Here is a 22007-nt window from a genome sequence, read left to right as displayed (position 1 = left end):
TCCAAATATCTAGCTTTTTGGCCTTAATTTGCACACTAGTTGACTTGATTGGGATGACGTTTAGTCAGTCCAATTGACTAGTTGACCAATTAGTTGATCTTTTAGTTGGCATCTTAATCAACCTTTGACTATCTACATAATTACATAAACTCTCTCTAAAGGATCCATAGATAAGATAAATCCACTATTCGAACATTAATCTTGACTAGCATGAATATAGGTGCACATAGTGGATTTGTAGATACATTCTTTTGACATTCAATGTGTTCTCTCTATATATCTTAGGTGACTAATGAGCATAAAACTTGAGATTCCCTTTAGGATAGTTCTATTTTTGCTCACATCTACTCAACAATTGAGGCAAAGCATGGTATAGCCTAGGCCTAGTGTAAGTGGATGCCTTTTGGAGCTAGAAGTTTAAGCGCACTTGTCTTTTGATCCCTGCCATGTTAGAACATTCGAGACAACTACTACTGCTAGTTTAAAGGGGTCACAAGGTCTTTGTCTGTCTCCTTTAGAAGAGGGTAGGGCATCCACATTTTTGTTTATTAGGGATCTAGTTACTGGATTTTAAGGATTGACATGTGACATTCATTTTGTTGGTTTTAACCCTGTACAATTAATTGCTGCAAACAAATTCTTAATAAAAACAAAAAAGATGCAATGGTGCACATACATATTTAACGCAAAGATTTTACCCTGGAAATCCAAATTGGGAAAACCATAAAGATTTTTAAATATATTCTATAAATCCCTGTAAACTCCCAATTCGTTAACCCTGGATTAGAATAAGAGCATATTTCCTTAACTGGAATTACAAAAGCATGCACTGAACCACCATTCGCCACAAAAATGCTACAAGTGAAAACTTTGTGCCGAAAACTACCAAAAAAGCAGATGCGAAAATTGCCCCCCTTTTTTTTTGGGTACTGCTCGTGATCCCTTGGGCAGAGTGCCCCAACTGCGCCTGATGCAATGTATCAATTATAACACATACCCAACACATTTTCCATCTTATTACTTCTTTCCCATTTTCTACAACCATGGCTAAGTAGAATAATAAATTAGACTTGAGATAATAATAGAGATTTATGGCATTGCCCTTAGACAAGGTGAGTGGGAAACATACCCAACCTCATTGTGGATTCACTCCGTAAGCTATTAAGATGCACGCTAGAGTTACTAGTTGAGGCTACATCACATCCTATGCTCCTTTGAAGAAGATTCTACCTTGAATCATAAGGGATACGTTTCTTTCTTTGCTGACAACAACTAGATGACCACCTACAATTGTGTATGCTATCTTCATTTTCGCATTCAAGAATCAATACAGAGGCTATAGTCTCTTTTCTATCCAAACATGAATAAAACTTTCAAATAACGCTGCTTGTTCGCAAAGAAAGCTTAAGCGTGATTACATGTCACTAAACTAACCTTAGATGCACTAAACTAAATGAATGCAATGATAACATCAACTGATCTAAAGATGAATATATTGTTAATCTGGACAGATCTAACCATAGGTGCTAGTAGTGGATTTGCAGATACATTCTTCTAACGCTCATTGTTTTCTCTCATTATATAGTAGGCGATTGATGAGCATACTACTTGAGATTCCCTCTAGGATAGTTCCATGTCCGTTCACATCTAGTTCCCAATTGTGGTAGATCCTAGTACCAATGTGTAATATTCTAACTATAGAACTACGGTGAAATATCAAAACATGAACTAGCTACAACAAACAAATAAACATGCAATCTGAAAACTCCACAAGAACAACAATTTTAGAACACTGTTGAGCAGAAATAATAGAGTTGAGCCATTTTATTGAATATCCAATGAGAAGCTAAGTACAAAATATAGTGGAATGTGTGCACCTGGGCTTGCTAAAGCAAGCACGCAAAACCCAGGTGAGAATGAAGAAAACTCCATGCTGAAATGGCTTATTGGCTATACGCTCTACCTAAAAATTTATTGCTATTGCTGTTGCTGTTGGAGGCAAACTTATAGTTGAGGCCTCAAATATGCTCCAAAAATTCTAAAAAATTAGAGAGAGGTTCTTCACACCCCAACCAATAAAACCTAGAAATATTTTGAGCTAATTCCAACTGACCCGGAATGCCCAAAATAGTGTGAAAATCCCAGCTAAACCAACAATTTTCCTTACTATAAGAATGAGGATTTCAGGCCCGAATATTGCTCGGAGAATTTTAAAATTTTAAGCACAGACTTCTCTCATAAAACCCAAAAAAACCCAGATTAATCTCAAACTGAATCCCCAGTCACGAAAAACCCCAAAATCAATGTGTGGCCCTTCACATTTTGCTAGTGAGCTACAAAATTCCAACTGCTGCAATAATGCACAATTTCCCCAAAGGGAAACTCCTCCAAATCCCAACAAATTCCTTCCTCAAATTACCGACCAAAATCAGCTCCAATACCTGGCAAAACATTACTGTTCAACCCCTGCGTAGAGAGTAACCAATAAACCCCAGTGCAACTCCAAAAAGAGAAATTATGACCCACAAATAATGTTGATCTCTGGTCTGAAAATCCTCTACAACTCACATCAATAGGGAAAGTCACCTGCAAAATAGCCAGTACTCCAACCCACAATAGTTGATTCCCCAATGAGAAACTCGAACTGCCTCTGTGCCCAAGGAGTGGCAAACAATGAATCTCTGCAATAAAGTTATGTGGAAATCATGAATTGGTCTCACCAAATTACCTCAATAGGGAGACACTCAAAGTTCTCCGAAATGAGGGTGGAATTTCCTCTTGGAAATTCCTTGTGCTAAACAACATTGGTTGACTTGGCTAAGCAGCTCAAGCAAACTCTCCAATTCTAAAATGAAATGCCAAATAGAATGATCAAAATGAGGTTCTAGTCTTCCTTTTATTTTTGCTTTCCTTTCCTCATTCCATGATTCGATTTCTCTCACACTATGATTTAATGCCATGGTGTGATTCTTCCCATGGTTCGATTTCCATTTTGGTAATCTCCACAACTTATCTTCACTTTAATTTTTATTCTTTTCCCAAGTCCCAACCATTGTCTTTTCTCCAAAATTTATTTAATATCTCCACAACTTATTTCTCCTAATTTTATTTATCTAAATATATATTAATCGTCAAAATTCCAAAATTGGGAATTTCCCTTAGCAAAATTATTAATTGGGGACATGACAATCCTCCCCGCCAAAAATTGCTTGTCCTCAAGCAATGCCTGAACAAGTGCCCTCTCTGACTACTGATCACCATTGTAACCACCAATAATTCTAGGGTCCCAAATGTGTCACTAAGTCATCCCCAATCTTAGCACTTTCCTGACATTAAGGAATCCCTCGATACCAGGATCCCAAGTCATCTTGATCAATGTGAAGCACATCTTGCTCCACTCACTATCCAACCAGATACAGGTGCGAGAGGCCCTCTAAATATATCAATAAGTAGAGCATCATGATAATGTAGGACAATGTCCAACTCCCCATGAAGCTGCCCTACCAAGTAGTCCACCTCATGCACTCCAAGAGTAAACTCCAGAAGACACAACACAATCCCTATGGGAATGAAGTCTCTCTCGCAGGAACTTCCCCTAGTATCCTCCTGCTGACCAACTTGCCATGTTGAGGAAGTCTCCCATGTTATCAGCGAGTCACTAAATCCCCAAGGAAGATCTAAGTGATCTCCCCCTATAGTAGCCAACTCATCCCTAACAATCGTTGGGCTGTCAAGTACTATGATGCCAGGGTCCCATTACCATCACAGAAAGAAACTGTCTCGCTGACCCTGCAAGACTCTAGTCATCACTGCCTACTATGCTCATACCAGAACCTCCTCTCCTGTAACTCTCAACCATAATATATGTGATGATCGAGGCTAAGCTCAATCTGCCAAGGTGACTCAGCAACGCTCGCGCCTATCACTCCATGGCTGGCCCTAATCTTGAACAACAACCTGGCTCTCCATATGATGAAGACCTCGGTGATCCCCCATGTGTCAACCTGATAATGAACCAGATCACCTACTGTCCTGACTGTACTCACTAAGTAATGGAGTGTCTCACCAATCAACTGGATCCATGGATCCCATAACCATACTGGAAATCCACAACCCCCAATCCTCACTGCTTGCTGTCCTCACTGCCTGCTGTTGTGACATGCTACTAGTGTTGAAAAGTAACTAGGTTCGGTATTCATAATGACATGTGTAATTGTGATTTTATGTAATTGATGAAAAGAAGAAAAATAAAGTTATTATTGTAATGCTTTTCTCATGGGTTTCATGAGCAAGAAATTTTATTTTTAGTAATGGCTTCCATTGTGAGCCTTTAGGATTGGTCATAAAGTCAAAGAGAGTCAATGACATAAAAGACCTTTCTTGGGCATGACACATTTGTATATAAGTCAATAGAAGTGTCAAACAACTGTCCAAGACAAGCATTAGCATCCTCCTACAAGTCGGCTTCAAAGAAATAAAAATATCTTCTCAAAGGACACATCGGCTCACTTACTGTCATGTCGGCTTATATACATGAACATACAACTATAAATAGCCAACTCAGATTCCATTTCAACACAGAAATTTCAGAGCAGAATTTCAGAGATTACGGCTTGAAATACGAGTTACAGTGGGAAGTTTGAAGTCCGAGTTTGCTTGTAGCAGAAGGAAGGTCGAAACAAGAAGGTACAATCTAGAAAGAAGGTTGAGATAAGAAGAAGGTCAAGTCTAGAAGGGAGGCCGAAGGTTTGAAGCTGAAGAAGGTCGAAGAAGACAGCTTGAAATACGAGTTACAGTGGGAAGTTTGAAGTCCGAGTTTGCTTGTAGCAGAAGGAAGGTCGAAACAAGAAGGTACAATCTAGAAAGAAGGTTGAGATAAGAAGAAGGTCAAGTCTAGAAGGGAGGCCGAAGGTTTGAAGCTGAAGAAGGTCGAAGAAGAAGAGGAGCTGAGAAAAGGAAAAAGAGCAGAAGGTTGACTGTCGTTGTCAAAGGATCTCATCAAGAGAACTTGTGTCTTGGTCTTGGTGTGGCAACTAGATCAAGGGTCTTAGTTTTGGTATTTGGCAATTGGAATCTCTATAAGAAGAAGAATTTGTTTGGGTTTTCCTCTCAAGGAGTGAGAGGTTTTGGCCCTGGCTGATAGCCTATATTCTGTGTCCCTTGTCTCTTTATGGTTTATGCATTGGTGGCTGTTTGATGAAGAAGAACACTAATAACCTAAGGTAAAAGAAGATCCTAATCTAAAGAAGTGAAAAATACTCACAAACAATTACTAATAGTAGAGAAATCTCTTAATCCCTATGCCCTAGATTTCTCAACATGGTATAAGAGCCAAGGTGACTAAGTCAAGGAAGGGTATCTTATCAAGCAATACTCAAAGATCAAATCTCAAGGAAGGCATCAAAGCAAAGATCATCTTGAAGTCAAGACCCTAGATCAAAGACGTCTACAAAGGAGTATTGGGATCATCATTAAGAGGGAGAAGGCCAAAACCCTACATCTAGTCAAGTTAAAGTGTTTTGAAGACTATTCATCCAAAGGAAGTTAGATCAAAAGGTGGTGTCATCCCACTCTTTGTGGGATTAAGGATCATTCTTGAAGAATACTAACTTCATCAAGGAGAAGTTTTCTATCCTCTATATCATCATCAACATCAAAAAAGCAACAAGGAGAAAGGAGCATCCTATCAAGTAAGTATATGACCTTATCTGAATCTGTCAAAATGTTTTTTTGCAAGGAAAGCAAGAAATTGGTTGGGTCTTCAAACTATCTTGCATGGAAGAAAAGGACAATTCTAAATCTCATTGAAAATGAGGTCATGGATCATGTCAAAGGTTCTATCACAAAACTAGGAGAGGAAGATGCTCAATCTCTTGCCAATTATATGAAAGGGGAAGTTAGGGCTCAAAGGATTCTCATAGAATCCATCAAGGATCCCCTCATCCCATATGTATCTAAACTCGCAACTTCAAAATAAATCTATGAAAAACTAGTAGAGTTGTATTCCGTAAGCACTGCTAGAGAAGTCATCTCATTAAGGCAAGAAATCTACAAGCTGAAGATCCCTAAGGAAGATGGAATAGCCTCATACTTGATGAGGATATCTGAGATCTAGGATCAACTACAAGAACTGGGAGAAGTCATGTCTGATAATGAAATGACTACAATGGTATTAAATGCACTACCGGAGGAATGGGGTAACTTTACTTCAAGTATTTATGGGAAGAGAGAAGCTACTCCATTCCAGGATCTATGGTCACTATGCAAGATTGAAGAATATAGACTAAAGGCCAAATTTGATGCGGGAGCAAGTGAGAAAAATCAAGCTTATGCTGCAATGGCAAGAAGAAAGGGAAAATTTGGAAAGTTTGTTCCTCAGAAAAAGAAAAAGAACATGGCCAAAATCCAATGCTATGGATGTCAAGAATATGGACACTACAAAAGAGATTGTCCTAAGCTCAAGAAGGACATTAACAAAAGAGGAAGAGAATAAGCTCATATCACCGAAGAAGTGGAGGAAGTTGAAAAGAAGAAATCCAAGATAGGGGAAGTAAGAGATCTCTATTATGACTGAGATAGTCTTCCTCAACTAAGTTCTTTTCAAATTCTTAAGTCTTCTATTGTAAGATATGGCTATCATGATTCACTAAATAGGATGCATCAAGACATCATAGAAAAACATCATTATAGAAAAACATGAAAGATGGTTAGGATATAGCGCTCGAGAATTTCATTGAAAACACAAGTGGCAAGGTCATCTAGTACAAGGTTCATCATACATCTCTCAAAAGGAAACATTTGATGATGGGGATACTTTAGATCCTCAAGATTCTCTGATGGAATCTTCATTGAAAGGTTCACCGATTATGAGGAAAGGCAAGTGTTTCATCAAGAATTCCAATCATGTGGAGTTCATGGGATGATGGTATGATGACATAAAAGTGAAGTAGTTCAAGGGATTGAAGCTCTTTCAATCAAGAAAGCTGTTGCAGGAAGTCTGGATGACTGAAAGGAAAAATGAGGTATGTATGCTTACATTTGATATTGTGGAAGTCATGTCATATGGTTGTAGGTAACATGGATCAATGCTCTATCTTGAGAGCATGATAAGAAAGGATCTCCTCCCTCAACGGAATGCAGGAATGCATGGGTCACACATTCACTAGATGAAATCAACATAATATGTTCTCATATGAATAATGAGGTGGTTGACAACAATTGAGGAACTCTGAATGGAAGCTCCTTGGAATGTGATGTGTGAGGAAAGGAAGGAAGAGATCATGGAATATGCAACCATGGTAAAGACGATCAACATCCAAAAGACCAAGAAGATTTGACTAGGATATCTCCATGGAAGATATGAAGACTCTGATGAAGTCTAAAAAAGAAAGAGACCCTTGACAATACATATCTTTGGGAGATGTGTCAATATGTATGCAGGATGTTGATGCGAACTTGTTGATGTCATGATGAAAGACCATCACAAAGGTAATGCTAATTTTAATGTTCATTCCTTTATTTTTGAACAGATATCTGGATAGGTTTAAGCAGGGCTGCCAAGGGAAGATCTATGGATGTTCCACCACCGATGCACATGTAGTAGGATGAAAGATCCTTAAGTAAACATGGCATGAAGGAAGGTGAAATATGGACTAATGGATCACTTTCCGATGATGACATGGCTAACTCATGAATGAAAGTGATGGATGGTCGGTGCCCTATGTAGAACTCCCAAACATGAAGACTTCTAGATAATGAAAACAAGTTCATGACAATCGTGAGGAGGAGTTCTTCAAGCAGTTGGTTGTCCCATCATCTCCACCTGAGGAGCTGTTGAAGGTCCCTAATTAAGAGGGAGTCTAGAAACAAGTTTCTTACTTGGAAGAAACTTGGAAATTCCTAAACCAAGAGGGAGATTAGGTACATTTCTTCTGCAGGAATGAGTACATTCCTTTATTGGAATAGATATGTCCTCCCTAATTAAGAGGGAGAGATAGACACATCATTCTTGTCTTCACTTGGGAAGATAGAATGGAAGATTGGGTAAGCATTTGGCATCCGATGCTCTTTGAGGATGTATTAGGGCATCCAAGATAAGAGTAGTCGTTGAGGACCGATATTCTTTGAGGACTGGGAATCCAAGATAAGAATAGTCCTGGTGGAACACACCCTAAGAACTTGGGTGGGGTATGTTCCGAGAGAGACAATGATGAGGGTGTCTATACATCATTGGTCTCGCCAGCATTGCGCTAAGATCTTGTGGAGAGATAGAGCTGTTAGTTAAGGCCTTTCTATGTGACAATGCTGGTTGATATGATGCTATATAGATGGGTTACCAATCCGATTCTTCTTAAGAGAAATTCTTCAGATTGAGAATGACCAAGTACCATTATGAATATCTCCCTAGTTAAGAGGGAGTGTTGAAAAGTAACTAGGTTCGGTCTTCATAATGACGTGTAATTGTGATTTTATGTAATTGATGAAAAGAAGAAAAATAAAATTATTATTGTAATGCTTGTCTTATGGGTTTCATGAGCAAGAAATTTTATTTTTAGTAATGGTTCCCATTGTGAGCCTTTAGGATTGGTCATAAATTCAAAGAGAGTCAATGTCATGAAGGACCCTTCTTGGGCATGATACATTTGTATATAAGTCAATAGAAGTGTCAAACATCCCTCCAAGACAAGCACTAGCATCCTCCTACAAGTCAACTTCAAAGAAATAAAAGTATCTTCTCAAAGGACATTTCGGTTCACGTACTACCATGTCGGCTTATATACATGAACATACAACTATAAATAGGTAGCTTGGATTGCATTTCAACATAGAAATTTCAGAGAAGAATTTCAGAGATTACAGTCTGAAATATGAGGTACAGTAGGAAGTCTGAAGTGCGAGGTACAGTAGGAAGTCTGAAGTGCGAGGTACAGTAGGAAGTTTGAAGTCTACAAGTAATACAAAGGTGATAAGGTCTGAAGCAAAAGGTGCAACAAGTACAATGAAGTACAACAAAGGAAAGAGGAGTATAATCCGAGCTCCTCTTTGATTTGTTTATGGGTTTATATTAATCTCCACCAAGCCTACTTACAGCAGAAGAAGAATACACCGAGTTTACTTACAACAGAAAAAATGAGCATAGCCATATTACCTCCACCGAGTTTACTTGCAACAGAAGAAGAGGAGCATAGTTATAGTTTGCTTGCAGCAGAAGGAAGGTCGAAACAAGAAGGTGCAGTCTAGAAAGAAGACCGAGATAAGAAGAAGGTCATGTCTAGATGGGAGGCCGAAGGTTTGAAGTTGAAGAAGGTCGAAGAAGAAGAGGAGTCGGGAAAAGGAAAAAGAGCAGAAGGTTGATTGTCGTCGTCAAAGGATCTCATCGAGAGAACTTATGTCTTCGTCTTGGAGTGGCAACTAGCTCAAGGGTCTTGGTCTTGGTATTCGTCAATTGGAATCTCTATAAGAAGAAGAATTTGTTCGGGTTCTCCTCTTAAGGAGTGAGAGGTTTTGGCCTTGGCTGATAGCTTATATTCCGTGTCCCTTGTCTCTTTATGGTTTATGCATTGGTGGCTATTTGATGAAGAACACTAATAGCCTAAAATAAAAGAAGATCGTAATCTAAAGAAGTAAAAAGCACTCACAAGTAGTTACTAATAGAAGAGAATCTCTTATCTCTATGCCCTAGATTTCTCAACAACTAGCTGTTGGGACCCCTCTGTGCCTTGTCTCTGACCCCTATATGTATCCAGTGGATGGGCACCCAACATCAAGAATTTGTTCCGTGTATGACAAACTGCTCTGCTCCTGCCAGACCAGACACCTAACCCAACTCTTGATGATGTACCCGGATATTGCCTGGAGCCTAGGCATCCTCCTACTAATATGGACTATCATCCCCTGTACCTCATGCTCACATAACACCTCGGGTTTTCTTGCCAAAATTGCAACCTGCAACTCACTCACAGTCACCTCCCTAAGTGTGAACTCAGGGGTGGAGCATACACTACCTATGCAACAAACAATGTGCTCCCCAAGTCTGTATTTGTCAGCTCGTGCTCTGATCAAATTCCACCGTTGAGAAGTCTCTACCTGGATACTTTGTGTCCTAAGTTCCTAACTAATTGTCTCGAGTGAACCTCCCGCGTCCTACTGCTCGTGATGAAGGCATAAAGGGACAACACCCAACTCCTCTGCGCCTGCAAACAATGGAGAAGTGAGAGAGGCGCATGATTCCTCATCGATATCATCCAATGAGGCTCAGCTGCGTCCTCATCATTCTTGGGTAAATGATACCCAATGGCATGCCTGTCATCTTTATCAGGTGGTCTCCCTGGTGGTAATGCTACAAAATCCCAATGGGAAGCATCACACATCACTACATACGGCCAAACTATCCTGCACTCCCCTGCATAAGAACATGTATCTCCGTGCTCCTTGGCACACGAATGCACCCAGTTGCACACCTCTGTGCACTGCTAGACACCACTACTAGCCGCCATATCATACTGAATCATCTGGTATCCCTTCTGTGACAAAGTAGCCATCACTCCACGCGAAACCTCGACGTGGTGTGAATTGCTCCTTCTCTCCACAGTGCAACGCTGCACAACACGACACTCCTCCATGCACCTTTATGCTCCTCTGCAGAACACTGAACTCTGTGGCACGACTCTGTGCACCATTCAACACCTACACCAACTGTCGCACCACCTTGCGTCATTGGCCATCCTACATGCGTCAATGCATCCACTCCTCTGTTAGTGAATCCACCATAATGTGGGCTACACCTCCTCACCTTCCCTAGTAGGGCTGGGCAGCCTAGCTCCTCACATGCTAATGGGAATGACTATACTGTGCCTAGCCTCACTAGCTCCTGCATCCAATATGCCAACAAGAGAGCACACAATGCCCCATCTGATGGTTTGCTGATGCCACCTCCTCCGACCAGCCCTTGCCAGAGTATGCTACTCTCCCTGTGACTCCATGCATAACCAACATGCCCAAACAACTTGTGGAGTCTGCTTGCTCCCCTGTCAATCCAACCCATCACTAATGTTGATGGAGATATGAAAGTGTGTGGACGCTTAGTCATTGAATCTGCCACATTGCCAATACTTTCACTAGCAAAATCCATAACGTGGTTGGGAATCCCACCTGGATTCCAACAACAGTTTGGCCCTCGGGCTCCATTGGTAACCTATGACCCCTGCTGGACTATGCTCTAGGCCATGGATGTATCTAGGCACTTAACCAACTCTATCAAGTACCAACTCAATATCTCTCGCCATCCAACCCCAAGTGAGGGATTGAATGCACAAACACCCGTATGCAGAAAAAGTTCTCCATTCTATGGATGCTGCACCCTGCGCAACTCATGTCGCCTTGTCTTGCTAGTCTGGTCAACACATATAATATAACTAGGTAACTCTGCCTCTCTCTCACCAATGTGCAGAGGTAACCTATTAGTGCTACAAGTCCCATCTATATATGCTTGAAGAGGGTTGCTCTGACGCTGCAATGTGTACTCCTCTATTTGTGTCGTTAGGGAATCCAACTGTTCCCTAATGCGAGTTGGTTGTAGAAATTTTGAATAATATAACACTTATTCACAAAGATTATCCTGATTATACACTATTGCGGAATGCATGCATAATACATAACCTCCTCTACGTTGATCATCAATTTTGCGGAATTAAAAACAATGAATCGCATGCACACATTAACACAGTATGTAACCGGGGAAAGCATACAGCTGAAAACCCCCAACTATCTGTATATTATAATGATAGAGAACATGTAACAATACATAGTACAATAGTCCTCGCAAGTACTCAGTACTATCTCCACCTGTTACACACAAACTAGCTCAGATCTGAATCAATCACAGGTTCAAATCTCCTCTGCTGCTTGCTTGCCTCCACTGCGCAATCCTGCATGAGAATAGATGAGAATGGCTGATCCAAACTCGTATTTTCCTTGGCTGAACCACGCAATCCTCATTGGCAATACTCAATCCATTGATTGTGCAAGATCTCATGCACAACTATAGTCACAACTGATAGCAATCTCAACCTCTAACACCTGTCTCCACTGAACTGTACATGCACTGACATGCAACTGAGTTAACTGATGTATTCTTTAGTTTCTTTATGAGTTAATAGTTAGTGAACTAATTAACAATTAATTCACATCACTCATCACTAGTGTATTCTGCAGTTAGACTAAATACAACTAGTTCAACTAAATCAAACTGAACACAACTCCATCAACTCCACAATCAACTCCACCAAACTCAATCACTTGAGTTCTAACTGAAGTCCATCATGCAATAGCTCAACTGACCCATAAGAAAAGCGTATTTCCTTCCGGCAGTTGCATGTGCCACATCCATAGCTCGAACTGAAGTGTTCCAAGAGGATAAGATAATGTTTATAGTCCAAATATTATTAAGAGCTAATAATATTCGACTATTCTATTTTTAGCCTAGCAGTCTAAAAATAGACTCCGCCCATATGTTGAAAAATAGAAGTCCATCTACTTTTACCAACATGACCAATCATCCACAAATAGCATCCTGCAACTCATAGACCATGATCCATATGTCTAAAAATAGACATAGTCTAAAAATAGACTTTGCGCCAAAAATAGCCTGCGGGCCCACTTAGTGAAGACGACTCCTTTCCACTAAGCTCCATCATCTTGTTGCATTTTCAACACTCCCTCTCAACAAGATATGGATTATCTGCAATCCCTATCCTGCAACTCTGGAATGTTCTGCATGCAACACATTTGCCTGGTCCACTTGCTCCAACAACACTTGGAACAAAAACACTCCCAACTGACCACTCTGTTGGGCTAGGAACATACTCTGATGCTGAAGCTCTACCTGCTACTGACAAGTGCTCCCACTCTGACATCTGCGCTACTGCAACATCTCCATGCATCTCGCACCATTGCACACTTCTCTGTGCCACTTAGCACTGTGCAAAACACTTGTGCCTCTCGCATTGCTGCAGCCTGCTAGCTATGCACTGTCCTGGGATTCCCTACACTGTCGCTCTCTCTGCCACTCCATCCGCATCTGTCTCTACCCAATCAGTCAGTTTCTGCTACTCCACATCGGGGCTCCTTTAGCAAGGTCTCATCCAAGAGGTTGGGTACCTCAAGGATCCTGCCCCTCCTCCTTGGGACGATCAATCCACATCACCCCACCTCATACCTGGAGGTATGGTTGCGTGCAATCCCTCTGCCCACCTGGCTCGAAGTTTCCCCCTACTGGAGGTCTCTGCATGAGTAGATGTCTCTACTCGATCTCCTCTCAACTTCCCTTGTTGTGGCTGCTCCACAACCTCCTGAAGCTGCTGCACCAATCGTGGCTCCTCCACAATCGTCTGAGACTTCTTCTGGCTCTGCATGTTGAGAGGTAATATACGCTCCCTCTCAACCACCAAGTCTCCATCAGTTGCCTCACTGCTGAAGGCTTTGCATGCATCTTGAACCTCAAGAGCATACAGGTTCTTGACCCGTGAACCAATCTGCTTCACCTGTCTAGTGATGATGTGTCTAAGGAAAACCTTTCCCTTACTGAAGACTACATCATAGCCTCTGTCTTCCAGCATCGCAATCGACACCAAGTTTCTCTTCAGTCCTGGTACATACTTGACATCGGTCAAGGTAAGGCGAGCTCCATGCTCCCTCTGAAAAATAACCATGCCTACACCTGAGACACTATACTTCTCATCATTACCCATCGCTATGAGTATCTGGAGATCTTTCTCCTCCAAAGTACTGAACAAACTCTTGTCACCGGTCATGTGGAAAGAAGCTCCACTGTCAAGAAACCAACCACTTCCCACCATGGATGAAACCATGCATGCGAAGAGTGTGAAATCCAACTCAAACTGTGAAGCAAGTGCTTCACCTTCAGATCCTTCCCCGGATCCCTTCTTGGATTTCCTCTGTGGACAATTTGCAGCATAATGGCCCACCTCATGACAACGAAAGCATCGCAATTTCGATTTGTCAACCTTCTTCCCATCATTGGAAGAACTGGATTCAGAAAGAGAACCCTTCTCCTTCCCCTTCTTTGCTTTGGCAGCCAAAGCGCAATTTTCTTCATCAGATGCCTTTGATGAAGATCCGTCCCTGGTATTCCGCCTGATCTCCTCTTGCACAAGATCTGACCAAAGTCTCTCCCATCCTGGCAATTTCTCCCGACCATTGACAGAGTCCTGATAGGAATGCCAACTCTTCGGAAGACCAAGGAGAGCCAAGCTCACCAAGTCCTCATCATCGACAGTCACCCCCACACTTCCCAGCTCATCCCGACGTTGGGTGAACTTCGTGAGATACTTGGGCATACTGTCTCCATTCTCACACTTAATGTTTCTAAGTTTATCCTTGAGCGCCAACTTCCTCTGGTCGCTCTTGCTTTGGAATAAATCTGTCAACGCTTTCCACATCAAGTATGGAGAAGCCTTTCCATGTAGGCTGGATACAATGTGATCCTTCACGCCCTCCAACAGAATCCTTCGACACTTTGCTATCTTCTTTTGCCAAGCCTCAACGTGAACAACATCAGTAGGCTTTGGGACCTCAGCCTCTATGAACTCCTTCAGCCCATTGTCATCTAACACCACCTCCATCCTGTCTTTCCATGCAATATAATTCGAGCTGCCCTCAAGAGCATACTACAATCGCAATCCGTTGAAAGACATTTCAACTTTGACACCAAGAAAACACTGCTGCAAATTCGAATTCCACCAGCTCAAAACTTAACCCCTTCTGATCTAAAATTCGTGAGAACAAAGTATTTTTCGTACAGAGATTGACTGTATGGGCTGTTATCGGATATCTCACCTTCCAAAGAAGGATGAATCCAGAGGCTACTTGGCCCGATTATAGACTCTGCCTGAAGAAATAAAATGTAAACACTTTCTGAATAATAGATCTGATGATCAACAACTCTGATACCATGTAGAACTTTTTCTACAAATTAGCTAGCTCCGATACCATGTAGAAATTTTGAATAATATAACACTTATTCACAAAGATTATCTTGATTATACACTATTGCGGAATGCATACATAATACATAACCTCCTCTACGTTGATCATCAATTTTGCGGAATTAAAAAAAATGAAACATCAATCGCATGCGCACATTAACACAATATGTAACCAGGGAAAGCATACAGCTAAAACCCCCAACTATCTGTATATTATAATGATAGAGAACATGTAACAATACATAATACAATAGTCCTCGCAAGTACTCAGTACTATCTCCACCTGTTACACACCAACTAGCTCAAATCTGAATCAATCACAGGTTCAAATCTCCTCCGCTGCTTGCCTGCCTCCACTGCGCAATCTTACATGAGAATAGATGAGAATGGCTGATCCAAACTCGTATTTCCCTTGGCTGAACCACGCAATCCTCATTGGCAATACTCAATCCATTGATTGTGCAAGATCTCATGCACAACTATAGTCACAACTGATAGAAATCTCAACCTCTAACACCTGTCTCCACTGAACTATACATGCACTGACATGCAACTGAGTTAACTGATGTATTCTTTAGTTTCTTTATGAGTTAATAATTAGTGAATTAATTAATAATTAATTCACATCACTCATCACTAGTGTATTCTGCAGTTAGACTAAATACAACTAGTTCAACTAAGTCAAACTGAACACAACTTCATCAACTCCACAATCAACTCCACCAAACTCAATCACTTGAGTTCTAACTGAAGTCCATCATGCAATAGCTCAACTGACCCATAAGAAAAGCGTATTTCCTTCTGGCAGTTGCATGTGCCACATCCGTAGCTCGAACTGAAGTGCTCCAAGAGGATAAGATAATGTTTGTAGTCCAAATATTATTAAGAGCTAATAATATTCGACTATTCTATTTTTAGCCTGACAGTCTAAAAATAGACTCCGCCCATATGTCTAAAAATAGAAGTCCATCTATTTTTACCAACATGACCAGTCATCCACAAATAGCATCCTGCAACTCATAGACCATGATCCATATGTCTAAAAATAGACACAGTCTAAAAATAGACTTTGCGCCAAAAATAGCCTGCGGGCCCACTTAGTGAATTCGACTCCTTTCCACTAAGCTCCATCATCTTGTTGCATTTTCAACATTGTTTTGGCCATTGACTCGGCACAAACCACTCTCATGCTCTCCAACTCCTCATTCTGCTATAGAATGGTCTCTCGGACTGTCGTGGCCTTCCTTTTCAACGCTAGAAGGTCGGCTTGGAGCTATCGAAATTGCTGTGGGCAGCTATCATCTGTAAACCCAATCACAACTCTAGATACCTCTGTGTTTCCTGGCACCTCATCAATGGTGGACATGCCCCCCGACACCTCATCAACTTGTGGTGTGCTGCTAACACCTGAAAACTCGATCGCAACACCGGGTACCTCATCAACTGTCAGCATCTCATCAACGGGTGTATGCTCAACTGTCTCCTTGCCAATCATGGCCCTTCAACTACTTTTTCATCTTTTGCCTTGATCCTTTTCATCATCCTTGCGTAATTCCATTGAATATCGATTGATTTGTGCATGTCTCTTAGTTCACAGAACTCCCAAAAGGAGAGGGACACCTGAATGTCATGTCCCAATGATTGGTATGCCCTCCAATTTGCTGCCAATAACTCCACATCAGTTGCAATCATGTCTTGCCATCTTGATGCATTATCCATAATTTTGGGCATAATGGATTTGTTGTATAATTGAGAATGGTCCTGATTCCCAATTGTGGTATGAATCAGCTGCTCCCCCACCTCAATCATCATTTGTTGCATCCTAATCACCTCATTCAAGGTTACTGCCATGTTGTTTGATTTTAACCTTTCTTTGGATCCCATGATTTCTTAGCTTTTTATTCTGGTCTTGTCATCACTTGGCTTAAGGCTCACAACTTGGCCAAGATCATGCTCTGATACCATTGTAATATTCTAGCTAGAGAAATACTGTGAAATATTCTAGCTAGAGAAATACTGTGAAATATCAAAACATGAACTAGCTACAACAAACAAATAAACATGCAATCTGAAATCTCCACAAGAACAACAATTTTAGAACACTTTTGAGCATAAATAATAGGGTTGAGCCATTTTATTGAATATCAAATGAGAAGTTGAGTACAAAATATAGTGGAATGTGTGCCCCGGGGCTTGCTAAAGCAAACACACAAAACCCAAGTGAGAATGAAGGAAACTTCACGCTAAAATGGCTCACTGGATGTACGCTCTGCCAGAAATTTACTGTTGCTGCTGCTGTAGGCAAACTGATATTTGAGGCCTCAAATCTGGTCCAAAACTTCTGAAAAATTAGAGAGGTTCCTCACACCCCAATCAATAAAAGGCAAAAATATTTTGAGCTAATTTCAGCTGACCCGTAATGCCCAAAATAGTGTGAAAATCCTAGCTAAACCAACAATTCGCCCTACTATAAGAATGAGGATTTCAGGCTCGAATATTGCTCAGAAAATTCTAAAATTTTAGCCATGGACTCCTATCATAAAACGCAGAAAATTCTCAAGCTAAATCTGCCAGTCATTGAAACCCCAAAATCAACATGTGGCCCTTCACAGTCTGCTACTGAGCTACAAAAATCGAATTGCTGCAAGAATGCACAATTTCCCCAAAGGGAAACTCCTCCAAATCCCAACAAATTCCTTCCTCAGACTACTGGCCAAAATCAGCGCCAATACGTGGAAAAACACTACCGTTCAACCCCTGCACAGAGAATAACCAGTAAACCCCAACGCAACTCCAAAAAGAGAAATTATGGCCCACAAATAATGTTGATCTCTGCCTTGCAAATCCTCTACAAAATCACCAACATCAATAAGGAAAATCACCTGCAAAATAGCCATAACTCCAACCCACAATAGTTGATTCCTCAATGAGCAACTCGAAATGCCTCTGCGCTCAAGGAGTGGCAAACTGAGTGACTACCTGAAATTAAGCTCTGTGGAAATCTTGAATTGGACTCCCCAAATTGCCTCACCAGGGAGACACTCTGAATTCTCCAAAATGAGGGTGGAATTTCTGCTTGGAAATTCCTTGTGCTAAACAACACTGGTTGACTTAGCTAAGCAGCTCAAGCAAACTCTCCAATTCTGAAATGAAATGTCAAATAGAATGATCAAAATGAAGCTCTAGTCTTCCTTTTATTGCTGCTTTCCCTTCCTCATACCATGATTCAATTTCTCTCACACTATGCTTTAATACCACGGTTTGATTCTTCCCATGGTTCAATTTTCATTTGGTAATCTCCACAACTTATTTCTCCTAATTTTATTTATCTAAATATATATTAATCATCAAAATTGCAAAATTGGGAATTTCCCTTAGCAAAATTATTAATTGGGGACATGACACAATGTATTTGGATGCTCTTTGGAGCTAGAAGTTTAAGAGCATTTACCTTTTGGTCCCTGTTATGTTAGAAGAATAGAGACTACTACTGGTTTAGAGTTAGGGGGTCTCCCCCTCTACCTCCTTTAGAAAAGAAATAGGGTATCTACATTAGTGGTTATTTGGGATCTAGTGATGCAAATTTAACTTGCTTATAAGGATTGACACAGGGCAGTCAATTTCCATCTTATTCCTTCTTTCGTCCTACCTACAACCGTGGCTGGGTAGAAGAACAAAGTAGCCTTGGTGATACTTATAGAGTTTAATAGCATTGCCCTTGGACTAAGGTGAATGGGAAACATACCCAACCTCACATACATTCATTCCAACCTCACGTACATTCATTCCAAAAGCTACTAAGATGCATGCTGGAATTATTAATTGAGGCTGCATCACATTCTGTGCTTCTTGAAGAAGAATTGACCTTGAAGAATAAGGGAGACACCTCTTTCTTTGCTGACAGCAACTAGATAACAATGTAGAATTGTGTATGCAAAATTGGGAATTTCCCTTAGCAAAAATATTAATTGGGGACATGACACAGTTTATTTGGATGCTCTTTGGAGCTAGAAGTTTAAGAGCATTTACCTTTTGGTCCCTGTTCTGTTAGAAGAATAGAGACTACTACTGGTTTAGAGTCAGGGGGTCTCCCCCTCTACCTCCTTTAGAAAAGAACTAGGGTATGTACATTAGTGGTTATTCAGGATCTAGTGATGCAAGTTTAACTTGCTTATAATGATTGACTAGGGCAGTCGATTGCCATCTTATTCCTTCTTTCTTCCTACCTACAACCGTGGCTGGGTAGAAGAACAAATTAGCCTTGGTGATACTTATAGAGTTTAATGGCATTGCCCTTGCACTAAAGTGAATGGGAAACATACCCAACCTCATGTACATTCATTCCAAAAGCTACTAAGATGCATGCTGGAATTATTAATTGAGGTTGCATCACATTCTGTGCTTCTTGAAGAAGAATTGACCTTGAAGAATAAGGGAGACACCTCTTTCTTTGCTGACAGCAACTAGATAACAACGTAGAATTGTGTATGACATCTTCATTGCAACAAACACTTTATTGTGACTAATCATTGAGAGGATTTACAAGATGCTAGATAATCAATTGTTTTATACTTTTTGGTATTTTTTCTTGTACATCATTTTGCTTTTTCATTTTTATGTTTCTAACTTTTGTACATTTCTGTTTATTAGGAATCTAGTTATGCAAATTTAACTTTCTTATAAGGATTGATATAGGACATTTAATTTCCATCTTATTATTATCATTTTCCTCTTATCTACAACCATGGATGGGTAGAAGAACAAATTACCCTTGGTGATTCTAACAGAGTTTTCTGGCGTTGCCCTCAGACTAACGTCAGTGGGCAACATACACAACCTCATTTAAATTCACTCCATAAGCTACCAAATTGTATACTGGAGTTACTAGTTGAGGCTGCACCACATTCTGTGCTCGAAGAAGAAGAATTGACCTTCAATAACAGAGGAGGCACCTTTTTCTTTGCTGACAGGGACTAGATAACCACCTATTGTGAATGATGCCTTTATTGTTACAAACACTTTGTGTAACTGTAGTCATTGTGAGGATGTACGAGACGCTAAATCATCACTTGTTTTATAATATTTGGTACATTTTCCTTGTACATTATTTTGCTTTCTTTATGTTTCTATCTTTTGTACTTTTTGCTTGGTACTTTTTGCGTGGTACATTATACATTGCCTTGATAGGTCTTTTATGATTTAATTTGATTCCATGGATTTCTTTAACTTTAGTTATTAATGGACGTTAATATATTGTGTTCTTTTCCTTTTTGTCTCGTATTTTTATTTCTGTTTTTGCTGGATTGGGCGGTTACGTAATTGATTTATATTCTGAAACAATGAGATGAAGTTACACTAATTGATTAAACTTCTTGTTGGGCATTTTTATGTTTTCATGTTGGATAATTTTTGGTTGGATGTTTTGTAGTGGATTGATGGTGTCCTCTCAAGTGGCCAGGAGATTGAGTTCTTCCATGATGAATTTCGGTGTCCAGTTTATGTGAAGGATGTCGTAAATGTCATTCTATATCTTATTAGAAAATGGAATTCAGGTTTGAAAGTTGTGAAATCGCATAAATCAAGTTATTTGCCTTTTTATTCTAAGTTTCTTTACATTGTTTTCTTTTGGTAACTAGCTTTTTTATCATCTAAAATCATAGAAAAGTTCTAGACTGTTAAATCATGATTTGTTTTTAGTATTTACATTGAAGGGATAGAAGTTGCTCATTGTATGTATATTATAATCTTAAACTGAATATACAAATTTGGATTACATTTCTTTCAGGTGATAAGTGCATGCAGATGTTGCTAAATGTTGGTGGGCCTGATAGAGTTTCACGGGTGCAAATGGCAGAGGTAGTATCACAACTGAGAGGATATGACAGTTTAACTATCAAATCTGTCTCGGCAGCATCAGTGAGTGTTGTTTCTTAGAAATGCAATTGGTGAATTATGATAATTTTGGTGAATTATGATAATTTTGTTTAAGTGCTTTGCTTTTTACTCTCCAATAGACAGTGGAAATGCTAGGCAGGAATACTCGAAGTATTTAGTACTTGTTTTCCATTCTACAGGTAAACCGTGGGGTTGCGTCTCCTGCTGACATATCCATGGATGTCAGTAAAGTGGTCAAGTTGCTTGGAATCAACCTGACACCATTCAAGGATGGCGTGCAACTAACTTTTGAATCTCAACAACATTAACAATGCATGTTTACAATACATTAGGAATGGGCCAATAATTGTGTTGAATTTGTTTATCGATGTATGTGGGGTCACCATGCTCAATAATTGTCCATTTTCTTTTGTGTCAAGCCTAGCTTCCATGATGAGGTTAATACTACTATTCATGCAAAATTAGAGATTGATTATGTTGTCTTGTAGAAAAAATCTGGTTGGATAGTACCGGACACTCATATAATGACAAGGATTATTTGAAGATTATTCATTTAGCTTGTCTGCAAGTGTGAAAGTGCATTTTCCTTGTATCCACTTCCGTTGACAGAAAGTTTTAGAGTTGCACTAAGAATTAATCATTATGTCAAATAATGTTTTAATCTGACATTTGCTACCTCAAGAACGCCTATTATCATGACAGGATTTGTATATGCAAAATAGCAATTTTTAATTAGTGTGTATTACACACATAATATAGCATATAATATACATATAATTATTCCATAACTATGTAACTATATAATTATTTAAATATATAACTATAGATATTTAATTATTATAAAATTATTTAAATATATAACTATATATATTTAATTATTATAAAATTATAACACATCTAGATCTATTTTAATTATATATATATATTGTTTATAATATAACATAGTTTATAACTATTTAACATTATTCCATATAATACAAAATTATATATATATTACATAACATAATTATATAATTAGAATATAATTTAACTATCATAACTATAATATTATATGACTATATATATATTAGACATATATATATATTAAAATAATTTAATAACTATTTA

General features: G+C 39.6%; 1 protein-coding gene across 2 annotated transcripts in view; it reads left to right on the top strand.

The window, feature by feature from the left end:
- The window catches only part of LOC149152627 (NAD(P)-binding Rossmann-fold superfamily protein), a 169392-nt gene extending 147936 nt beyond the window's left edge, over window positions 1-21456 (top strand). For both annotated transcript variants that reach the window (XM_089440094.1, XM_089440093.1), the window contains exons 4-6: window positions 20434-20557; window positions 20791-20921; window positions 21080-21456. In XM_089440094.1, the coding sequence (XP_089296220.1) occupies window positions 20434-20557; window positions 20791-20921; window positions 21080-21208 (384 nt within the window). In that variant the 3' untranslated portion in view covers window positions 21209-21456. The remainder of the gene's footprint in view (window positions 1-20433; window positions 20558-20790; window positions 20922-21079) is intronic.
- The last annotated feature ends 551 nt before the right edge of the window (window positions 21457-22007 follow it).

This window comes from Pinus tabuliformis, chromosome 9 (assembly GCF_031772625.1).
Source record: "Pinus tabuliformis cultivar Carrire ecotype Pingquan chromosome 9, CPIR1, whole genome shotgun sequence".
NCBI lineage: Eukaryota > Viridiplantae > Streptophyta > Pinopsida > Pinales > Pinaceae > Pinus > Pinus tabuliformis.
The sequence above is the reverse complement of the archived record's forward strand: the minus strand, read 5'-3'. Positions and strand labels throughout refer to the sequence as shown.